The 12,388-nt window shown below is 43.6% G+C and overlaps 1 protein-coding gene across 1 annotated transcript in view; it reads left to right on the forward strand.

Moving 5' to 3' along the window:
- Window positions 1-12,388, forward strand: part of ADGRD2 (adhesion G protein-coupled receptor D2) — a 493,199-nt gene that overhangs the window by 455,609 nt on the left and 25,202 nt on the right. The window contains exon 25 of the mRNA XM_085613752.1: window positions 3,914-3,944. Coding sequence (XP_085469878.1) covers window positions 3,914-3,944 — 31 coding nt within the window. The remainder of the gene's footprint in view (window positions 1-3,913; window positions 3,945-12,388) is intronic.

Below are 12,388 nucleotides of genomic sequence, written 5' to 3' on the forward strand. Positions count from 1 at the left end.
GAAGGAGTCTAAGCGACCTTCCACTAGGACATCCTATGCTTACAAGTGGAAGAGGTTCTGTATCTGGTGTAAGTCCAAGAACTTTGATCCGACAACATGTAAGGAAGATGTCATCCTTCCATACCTTTTGCATCTGGCGCAGTCTGGCCTTAATTTCCATTCCATTAAGGTTCATCTGGCTGCTTTGACTGCTTACAGGAAGTGCCCTTCACAGACGTCCTTCTTTCAGATTCCTGTGGTCAAGGATTTTTTGGAAGGCTTGAAGAAGGTGTTCCCTCCTGTCAGACTTCCCTCGCCTTCTTGGGACTTGAATGTGGTGCTGTCCAGACTGATGAGAGAGCCTTTTGAACCTATTCACAAGGCTTCATTGCAGCACCTGTCCTGGAAGGCGGCGTTCCTAGTGGGCATTACATCGGCCCGCAGGGTGAGTGAACTTCAGGCATTATGTTGTCAAGAACGTTATACTGTGTTTCATGCTGCTAAGGTTGTGATGCGTACTCACCCTAAGTTCCTTCCTAAGGTTATCTCTGACTTTCATGTCAATCAGACCATAACTTTACCTACGTTCTTTCAGAATCCCTCTTCACCAGCGGAAAGGGCTCTCCATTCCCTGGATGTCCGAAGGGTGTTGAAATTTTATCTGGATAAGACCAAGGATATTCGTAGGTCTGACCAATTGTTTGTTAATTATGGCTCAGTCAGGACTGGTCTTGCGACCTCTAAGCAGTCCATCTCTCGGTGGATTGTGTCCTGCATACAGTTGTGTTATCAAAAGGCTAATAAGACCTTAGGGGGTAAACCTAAGGCTCATTCCACCAGGGGCAAAGCTGCCACGACGGCTTTGCTGCGTAATGTTCCGATTGCGGAAATCTGTAAGGCGGCCACTTGGAAGTCGGTCCATACCTTTGCTGCGCATTACTGTCTGGACTCGGAGGCCAGGGCAGATGCTCAGGTTGGGCAGGCTTCGCTGCGAAATTTGTTCGCACAGTAGTGGTTGTGTCTTATGTGTTCTCCACCGCTTTTGTTGTGTGGGGATGGGCTTGCCATTCTATTCACTAGATTATGACTATACACAGAGATCCCCTACTACAGAAGGAGTAGTTTCTTTTCTGTAACTCCAGTTCTGTAGTAGGGGTATCTCTGTTATAGTCATAAGCGCCCGCCCTCCTCCCCGGTGGAGAGATACTTATTCATATGGAGAATGCTACAGGTCTGGCGTGCTACGCCTTCAAAAAGAACTGAAAGTAAATGGGACCTGCTGGGCATTCTGGGATACTGGGGAAAGTTCTGGAAAACTGGAAAGTTTTCTTAAAGGCACAGTATCCTGTTCCAAGCCACATAATGGCAGCCTATGGGGCTTGTCTGTCCACTCCTTCCTCTCTATCATTCCAGAGGCTTTTGCTGGTAGAGGCAGGGTTTTTTCCTATGGGGAGAAAAACTGGACAGGCAGTGCTGTTTGTGGATTTTGGTGGAATTCTAGTTGAAGTACTGGACAGTGTAGCCTGTGGGTATAGGCTGCATTATCTGTCTTTAAATTAAATTCTCTCTTAAAGGTGTATGCAGGTCTGCATGATTTGTCACCTTTTAGAGATTATTTTTTATTGCTCCGGGGTCCGCGCACATGGGCGGGACTATTCACTAGATTATGACTATAACAGAGATACCCCTACTACAGAACTGGAGTTACAGAAAAGAAACTACTCCTGCTTTGGCATGCCCATACCTCCACACCACCACACTAGTCTGACGTTAATATCCATGTGCCATGGATATTAATGCAAAACATCTGGATACTAATGTTGTACAAAAGTAAAACAAAGATCAGTCCTTTGCTTTTGGGTTCATTCAGAGGGCAGTTAAATGACCAAATATGAATAATTTAAAACTAGAACTAAGCTTACTCCTTTGGAGAATAGAAAATAAGGGGCTTCTCTATGAGCCCTGTTGTGTTGCTCTTTCACCACGCAATGTGGTGCAACAGCGACGCAAATGAAAAATTCGATTTATGAAGCCACGCAACGCCACCTTGTGTAAAGCTTGAGTAATGTAATGCAGCACAACGTCTTTTACTTCCTTCCCAGGGCAGTAATGCAACGCAGCAATTTGTGCTTTGCATCGCTCTTGCACCATGCAACGCGGTGCAAGAGCGACGCAAACCAGCTCGTAAATACTCCCCAAAATATTTCCATGAGTATAGGTGTGGCTCATTCTGTTGAAATGCCGTTGACCTCTATGAGTGAGCTCCAGCTGACACCCCTGGTACAAATTATTGTTCCTCAGATTGACACACAGGTGTGTGATGCCTCAATGAGCCTTAGTTACAAAGTGATACTTCTACCAGTCACAAAGCCTATGATCAACAAAATCATAGGGTTCATACCCACTAAACATCTTTTTTAATATGTAGCAAAGCTGTTTAACAAGTCAAAAAATTAATTCTGACTCATAAGCGACATTTGTGATCCAGAGCAGTGAGGCCATGAAAGGGCTGCACCCTCCTGTTTGGCATAGGCAATGGAATGCATCAGTCACAAAGCATTGATCAGTTACTGAACCCCGGGCGGTACCTGTTCCTGGTTCCCCTTTGGGAGGAGGGCAGTGCTCTCATGGGCGGCTTCCCTACTTTGGAATGCAAATGCGGGAATGGAGGTTTGCTGCCACTTGCAGGCCTCCATCCCTGCATTCTCAGCCAATCACAGAGCTTCACACATTGTGACCTGCTTAATATTCATTAAGCAGGTCCTTTTGTGACCCCCCAACCCTACTAGACATGAAATTGAAAATTGCTTTCTCACTCTCAAAGCAGTCGTTGTGCAAATTGCACATATATGTTTTGAAAATGGAATAGTGCACCAGGTTCAAATCACACAAAGTTTGCATAGTCCTAACGGCAGCATCAGGAGAAGAAAGAAAATTAACTAAGAGCAATGAAGGGCAAGATTGCAAACAAAAGCTTAAACACACCTCAGTCATGGTGTCCACACGTGAACTGATGCTATGTGACTTGATATTACAATACCATTTCTAACTGGAGAAACAAACTAACATTCACTCATCTGGAAGACCCTCTACCTGTGCAACATCTTAAAATCATGTCAAAAATCCCCTCTTTCTCACCCATCTTGAAACCTCCCGGATCACCCAACAGCTACACCCCACAGCCTGATTTTAGAAGGTTAGGAAAGGTCCCCGTCCCACTTATGCTTATTTTGATTACTATTTTTTTAGGTGTTTATTTTCATGGGAAAACTGTCAACTAAAGGCATTCTGGCGCTAGAAAGGCATAACAAAAGACAAAGGGGAAAGGAGACCTCAGAAGCAGGAAAAAAAACTACCGAACTACCAAGGCAGAACAATGACGGGGAAGTGGGGGAGGCAGTAACATGTGTATCTGATAGAGACATCTAGCCGCAGATTCCCCAGGCATCAGGCCGGATCCGGAAACGTTTGCTCGACCAATACCCCTTGGAATCAACTTGGGTCATATCTTGATGGTTTTTTTCTGTGCTGCACTAATGCAGAAGGGATCTTTGTGCTATGCTTCTATTTGGCATCTTGATCACATACATTAACTTGATAAATCGCTGCCTTGATGCATGTGTTGCTGACAGCAGAACCTGGAAGCACAAAGAGACAATTTCTGCCCTGTGTTTCACTTAGCTCTGCTATCAGCAAAACATACAATAACTCAGAGATTCTTCAAGTTAATGTATGCACAGAAGATGCCAAATTAAAGCTCCCAGATCCCTTATGCTCCATAGAAAACAACATCATGATGCGGTCCCATATGTTTACATTGCTGTCTAATACATGCAATTGTCAATGGATTGTATGCTTGGTGTTTTCACTGATCAAGTAGGAGTTGCAAATCAAAAATCATCTGATGTTTATTGTCATTGTATGCTTTTTGTAGGTGGTTGAACTCACTGCGTTCAAGTCTTCAGGTAAACTCTATAAACAACTTTTGTATTTCAAGTTAAAATGTGTATTCGTGCAATGTTTAGCTAGTAAAAAATCCCAAAGAAGGTTTGCATATGCTGTGCTGAAATTGGGTGCTAGCGACATAGCATGGTTGTTATTCCGCATTAGATGCAAGTATACTTTCTATACAGTTTCCTTGAAGCAGGAATGAAATACCTCTCACTTGGGTTAAGATTCATTTGTTTGCAGTCACTGGTGGACCTGGAATGGGCACTTTACTTGGCAGCAATCTATACTTGTTTCAATAGTCTTGTGTTTTCATTTTTTTTCATGTGCTAGGTAGGAATCAGAGGGAAGAACTAAGGACTTGGGGGCAGATTTATGAGCCCCTTGCGCCACTTTTGCGTCACTTTTCCCATGTTGAAAGTGACGCAAAAGTGGCGCAAGGGGCTCATAAATCTGCCCCTTGATTTAGAGTTTGGCAGAAGGGTTATTCCATCCCAATTGTGGCAGAGCTCATGTCTGCCATATTACAAGTGCTTCATATCCTATGGACAAAGTACCCTTCCTCCAAACTCTACATCATGCCCTCGTGCATTATAAAAACAGGCTGCATTCAGAAATACTCAGAAAGGCAGTCAGAGCTCTTCACAATTCAGCAGAAGTAGCTTGGTTGTGATTCCATGGATGGAGACCTCTCAGGATCAGTCAAATGATGTACCACATTCCTTCCCTTTAACAGTTCGCAGCTAAGCAGGCACCCTCACAATGCTACATCTGCATTTCTAGGCCTGATGCAGAGACGTCCTTCACTAGTCTTCTGCACAATTTGCTCCTCAATAGATCCCTCGTGTACATGAAGATCTCATGACCATCACATGATGAGTTGGATGGCCTGCCATATATCTTTACTTTTAACATTTACTGCTAAGCAGGCATAAGGACAGAGTGACTCTCTGTCTCCTCTGCTTGTTTATGCTCACAAGGAATGTCCTCGTGCTGCACTGAGGAGCTCTTGTGTGAAAGGTCATTTCATTGGAGGTTCACACGGCCTGCCTCCTTGCTCTGCTTTTAAAGCCGGGTATCACACAAGTACGAAAAGAACATGCCACTCTCTTTTTTGCTTCTTTATGGCCTAAACTTATTTTGTCACTGACCCGTGGGTAGGGAAGCATGTCGTAAAAACTTGAATTGCTTTGTCACAATCATGTCTGTTCCATAGTTGCCACTAGGCAGGCCCGGTGACATCATGGCGTGTTCCCTTCCAATGGTATACTCCTACCATGTAAACCCTTAACGTCTCCACGCATTGCCATATTTTCTGAAAACGTTTTCCTAGTGTGTTTTATAATGCTCTCATGCTATAATGTATGATGGTTTATACTTGAACATAACTTTATGTTCATCTAATATACAGACCACCATCTACAAGGTAATGCAGTGACACCAGTTTTGTCAAGACATTGCAAAAAGACCATACAAAAAAGTGAACCATGTTGACAACACCAGCCAACATGCAGAGTGGGTGACAATGGAATACCTGATGTGTTATTTCGTTTTTCTTATCCATACTTATCCATTCTTTCCGTTCCCCTGTGGAAATATGAATTTTTATGGTCAATTGTGTCCCCTATCTTAGACCCCAACGGCTCCATGTACATGCTATAAGTACATGTATGTTCCCTCCAGTTCCAGCTATGAAGACGCAAATACATGTGCATTCTGCTCCGCTCCTCATCCAATGCATTCCTGTCTAGTAGTTTAGGTAAACATCCCTCCATCTACCGAGCAAAAGGCTCGGCCTCGCTGTCTTTTTGCAAGTAATTCATAGCCCCTGTTACTATGGAAGATTCCTGCCCCCTCGCATCACATGTAGACACATAGACGCTTGTACACGCACTAACAGTCAGTATAGAATAGGATCTGTCCGAGAAGACCCTTCCTTCCAGATAATACAGTTCCTTAAACACAAGATATCAGATATGATTTAGGACTAGGTTGTCCTGACACCCCAGACTTCTGTCTCCACATGTAGGGCCAAATGTCAAGTTCCCTTCACCCTCTAGTTGTACGTCAATCACACGTCATGCGGCTGCGCGCGCATCTCTGCCAAATATTTCTGCTGACACTGCAGGATTCTCTTATGGATCCACCCACTTGTGACATCATTTTAAATGACGTTTCTAGTATACGCCTGTATTTACGCCTATTTTCATTACGTATGTGTATTCTTATCTGTATTATCAGTTGTTACGCCTCCTGCATCTGTCTTAATGCAATGCTTTTTATATATATACTGTTACTTGTCAATAATGTATTGCTGATCCCTTCCTGAACCTTCGTGGTGATGGAATATGATTGCCTGGTTCGAACTATAATTCCTTTGTAAGGAATAAAGCCCTTTTCAGAACCTCTAATACCACGGATTCTGCCTCTTATTTTGACTGAGTTATTCTTACTAGACTTTACCGGATAAAAAATAGTACAGGTAATTTAAATATTTACCACATAAATTGGCGCCCGAACAGGGACACTTTCTCATCTCACGCGCCGGAGGTGCGTTGCAGGCCCGGTCCCCTGCCATAGCTGAACGGACAAAAACGCGTACCCGCAGGATTTCCTGTATCTCCCTCCGGCCAAGCGGGGGTGACTGAGGCTGCGATCAACACCCAGACGAGGCGGTGAGAAGTGCGAAGTATCCCGACCAGAGCCTAGCTGAGAGAGCAAGATCCGAGGTATACAGAGGCCCACCAGGTTCCGAAGTTCCGAGTCGAGTCGAGTCCAGTTGGTCCAGTTCAGTTCAGTTCCGAGGCCTTCCGTTCCGTGCTACCCGGTGAGTACCGTTGCTGGGGAGGCAGTTAGACGTGCACATTAATTTGTGCCGGTCCTGACGGGTTTGGGTACACAGATCCGGTCTGCACTGTTTAAGCAGTATATCCAGTATGTTCATGTATATAATTCAATATTATCTAGTATTAGTATTATGTCAGTAACTAGTTTTCTGCTAAATTATCATTGTTCGTTAAAAATTAAATGTTAAATGTTAAATGTTTTACTGTGTCCAAAAATTGTGGTATGAATGAGTGTTCAATATTGTGTTTATCGTATTAATTGTGTTCAAGTCCAGTTCGAGTAAGAACCAAGTAACAAGGTTTAAAGATGCCGTTCTTTTCAAAATTAAGACAGATCAAAACTAGAAAAGGAGTACTCGAAGAAGCTGTTCCCATTCCACCTAGGGACACTCCAGGGTATTTTATGTATCATAAACATGGCCTAGATGCCGTATTATATCTTGACTTATGGGTGGACTACACCAAGGATCTAGCAGAAAGTCAGAGGTGGCCCGCAGCTGGGACATGGGATGCAGATTGCATCATGAGAGTAGAAGAAGAATTATGGAAAAAGAAAGCCAGACAGTCACAGAAAGATGCTATTGAGTTATGGCGTAAAGAATCGCATAGGCATACAGAGAAAGCGCTCAGACTGGAAGAGAAAAGTAGGGAGAACTCAAATAGAGCCCGAGAAAACGTATTAGTTGAGGAAGGTATCCGAGTAAAAACAGAACAAGTAGACAGACAACGAAACACTCTTATGAATGGTATGTATCCTCTTTTGGCCGAAGGTTTACCTAAGGCCACCCCGGAAATACCGAAAGATTTGCCACCCCCATTACTCCCGACTAAAGCACATCCCAAGACCGCAAAAGATATTTTCCTTTCCTCTTATTTAGACGATGTAGCTCCAGAATATGTTAATGGTCCACCACACACGCCACCTGTCGATGGTGCTCAACGCCGAGATCATCCGCCCCCACATCCGCAACAACAAACTCCTCCGCACAATCCCACAGGTCCATCTGTTTCCACCGCTTTTCCTGCATCCACAGACTCTACCTTACACCCCACAAATCCTTTTGTGCCTAGCACCTCAGAAGGTGCGACAGCAATTTTTGCTACGCCACCATCAAGAAGCAAATCGTCTCTTAGAGATTTAGCAAACCAACGTACACCCCAAATAGCAACATCCGACATGTTTAAGGAACATCTTGTAGATTGTAGATATGATCCAGTGCCCGGTAAAAATTATAGAATGCTGCTATCATCACTACGTATACGACGAGCCTCACTATATTTAACGACGCTACCAGGAATGATTAAACATTTAGACAATATATATCGCTTTGTCCAAACAGGGCAAGGCCCTGAAAGTATTGACGAAGCCATGGAATACCAGAAAGCGGATATACAGAGACAACTGTTACGTTTCTTCATAAACTGCTTGATCAGAGACAGAGATAGGTTCGAGGTAGACCAGGATGAAATGCAAGTACTTACCCGATGGGGTCAGAATATATCCGAGGGAAAACATGATAAACAGACATGTATAGTAGTTATGTGCCGAAAGATCCGCAAAGAAGTAGAACGAATACATAAAGCCAGATTAGAGGCAGACAAAACTGAATCAGAGGGAGAGGAGGAGGAAGAATCAGAAATGCCCACAGGACAATTAGAAACGATAGCTTATGTAGGTAGGGGAAGACCTTGTAACAATACCAGATACTCTAATGACCCGATACGTCCGATACGTCCAGAATATAACAGACATCTTCAAGCCCTTATGCTAAATACGAAGTCCCCTGAACACTTATTCCAGGCTGCTGATAAATTACTCCGAGACCGAAGGGGGTATCATATGCTCGATTCTATGGATGAACAAGAATTAGCCAGGTCAGCAGTACAATGGGCTGACAGTTCTGAAAAATACAGTGATGATGCGTTGGCACACACGTTTTTGAATCTTACCCCAGACGAACAGCGTTTAGCTGGTATATACATGATACAACATCTCGTTATATTATATAGAAGCCAACACTCCGATCCCGGTCCCCTGCCTGATATACTGATAGAATTACTCACGAATAAATGGAGAGGTTCAGGTACTGATTTAATTAAAGAAATTCTGGAATATCGACACCAGTACATTGTCTTCATATGCCCAGAACATGTTTCAGTTCCCCCCAAGTTGGAAAGAAAAACGTATCACATAGACAGACAGAATCCCTTACGCGAAGTGCACCCAGTCAGAGGTGAGGACAATATTTTTAAACGCGTGTTTGTGTACGCGCCCATAACTAAAATTGAATTATTAGAGATGAAGAAAGTAGTACCTAGCCATGACAAAGACCCAGCAGGTTTCCACCGTGAGATAAAAGACATGTTACTCATGGGAGAGTATACTTACCCGGACATTATGAAAATATTAAAAGTCCTATTACCCGCCGGTATTTACGAGAAACTCAAAGAAAAGGAATGGGAGGTGGGAGACCAAAAGATAGATTGGACAGTATTAGAAAACGAAGAAAAGGCCCGAGCTGCAGGTTCAGGGCTTGGGGAAAGGACTACAGCATTACCAGGATTATTAGTGCAGGTACTACCACGTTTATTAACTACGAAAAAGGAAGACTGGGGTGCAATCTCAGCCTGTAAACAAAAACAAGATGAAGACACTAGTGATTTCTATTCCCGATTTGAAAAATGTTTTGGTATTAATAGTGGCATAAAAGCAAACAGTGAATCGTATCCACATCTGTTTGTGACAAAATTAGTTGAGAATTCCCTGCCCCAAGTCAAGAGTAGAGTACTGAAATTCGAGAGTACCTGGCAAGGAAACACACCGTCACAGATGTTACAAATGTTACAATATCATCACAATAGAATTAGGGAAGAACAAGAACATGAACAAAGACGTATGAAAGACACAAAAATGAAAATGCTTGTTGCTCAGTCAGTTCCAGTTGACGGTCATAAAAAGGGTATGACACAGTCCAATGATTCAGTAGGTCCTGTTAGAGGGACATGCAACTATTGTAAACAGCCAGGTCATTATATACACGATTGCGCAGTTCTGAAACATAATATCTCTACGGGTATAACAAAAGAGAGACCACGTCCGCCTAGACAGGATCAGATCCAACGACAAGTACCTCAGAATATACAGCCTTTGCCAGCTGCACAACAGACCGAACCACAACAACAGCCACAGCCTATTGCTGCAACACAAAACACGACACAACAGATGTACCAGTATGCACAAGATGACTACCCAGAGTATCAGCGCTACACATGAAATAGCCTAGAGAGGGAAGTTGGCCTACCCCTTATCGAGGTTCCCGTAGATCAAGAGGGTCCTTATGTACAGAGTCAAGTATTAGGGAAGGACCGAAAGTTTCTACTCGATACAGGGGCAAGCAGAACGACTATCAGTCACAGCGAAGTCCCAGGGGCACCCCTCTCAGGCTCACAAAATATTTCCCTTGGTTTTTCAGGAAAGCCTACTATTAACGAAGTATCACAACCACTTGCACTTACAGTCGGTCCATTAACACGGACTACAGATCTATTGCTTACGAAATCATGTCCAGAAAACTTGTTAGGTATAAAAACATTGAAGGCTCTAGGAGCTGTAATATGTTGTTCTCCGGAAGGAGTGCGACTCTTTTTGCGTGACTTTAAGGGTCACTACGTGTCTAGAGACATGGATCACCGGTTACAGAATCTACCTGCACACTTATGGGCACAAGGCCCCACTGATGTAGGTTGTATGCACATTACACCATATCGAGTCACAATCAAAACAGGAGTGGTACTACCACGAATACGACAATACAAGTTACCCCCAGATGCTGTAGTGGCTTTACTGCAAATCATTGACGAGCTCATCGCACAAGGAGTGGTTGTAGAAACCGACTCCAATGTATGTAATTCCCCGATAATTCCGATTCTTAAACGAACTGATCCAAAGGCACCACCAGTATATCGATTAGTTATTGATCTGCGATAATTAAATAAATGCATTGTACCACAATACCCCGTGGTCCCAGATATCTCTTCATTATTAACGGCCATAGATTCAGAAGCAACGTTCTTTACTGTAATTGATCTCAAGAACGCTTTCTTTAGCGTCCCAATCGATCCGGAAAGCCAATATTTGTTCGGATTCAGTTTAAATGGACGAAGTTTTAAATTCACACGCGCACCTCAAGGATTCACAGAAAGCCCCAGCATCTATAGCCAAGCACTGAAAAGAGAACTTGACAGTATTCACATGCCAGCTAACACTGCCCTGCTTCAATACGTCGATGATCTACTGATCACCGCACGAAGCGAACCTGAATGTGAAAAAGCATCACTGACGGTTTTACATTTCTTAGCCGACAAGGGGCACAAAGTGTCCCCTTCGAAACTACAATTCTGTGTCCAGCAAGTTGTGTACCTAGGGCACTTGCTGTCCAAATGGGGGAGACAGCTCACACCTGATCGCATCAAGTTAATTGTAAACATGCCACCACCCAAGACACAAAAGGAGGTACGGGCCTTCATAGGCCTCACTTCGTACTGTAGGCAGTGGATCCCCCAATATGCATTTTTAGCTAAACCACTCATTCAGTTGATAACACAGGAGGCAGCGACATCGACTGTCCTCCCTTGGACTCAGGAACATACACAAGCTTTTGAAAACTTAAAGAAAGCTTTATGCCAAGCACCTGTTTTAGCAACACCATGTTACAGCAAACGTTTTACACTTTTTGTTACAGAACGTGAAGGTACTGCTTTGTCAGTACTCACGCAGGAACAAGCAGGATCACACAAGCCATGTGCTTATTTTTCTAGTACATTAGATCCCGTAGCTCAGGCTCTTCCTGCGTGCCTGAAATCAGTCGCAGCAACAGCTTTAGCAATCAGATAAAGCGACGCCATAGTGTTAGGACATCAATTGACAGTACAAGTACCACACGCAGTAGAGGTTCTCTTGAACCGGACCCAAACACAACACCTGACTATAGCAAGACTGACGGGTTATGAACTAACATTGTTCCAGCCACACATAGAAATCAGACGCTGTAGTACATTAAATCCTGCCACACTTTTGCCATTAAATGGAACAGACCCATTGGCACATGATTGTATTGAAGTCATTACTATTACGACGAAACCCAGACAAGACTTGACAGATATTCCATTATCAGACCCAGACCTGACATTGTATGTAGATGGTTCATGCATGAGAACAAATACAGGAGAATTAGTGGCCGCTTATGCAGTCACAACAGACACTGAAATTATTGAAACAAATTGTATCGATACCTTGTCAGCTCAAGCAGCAGAGCTCATCGCTCTGACACAAGCCTGTATTCAAGCCAAAAATAAGAAAGTCAACATATACACAGATTCACGTTATGCATTCGGAGTCGTCCATGACTTCGGCGTGCTGTGGCGAGAGAGAGGTTATTTAACTTCTCACGGTGCCCACATCCAGCACGGTCCCCTTATTCAAGCTCTGTTAGATGCAATACATCTGCCTACTTCAATATCTATCATGAAGTGCAAAGCCCATACGAAAGTGACGGACATTATTTCTCAGGGTAACGACCTAGCTGACAGAACAGCTAAACAGACTGCTCAGAATC

This window comes from Triturus cristatus, chromosome 1_2 (genome assembly GCF_964204655.1).
Source record: "Triturus cristatus chromosome 1_2, aTriCri1.1, whole genome shotgun sequence".
Lineage (NCBI taxonomy): Eukaryota > Metazoa > Chordata > Amphibia > Caudata > Salamandridae > Triturus > Triturus cristatus.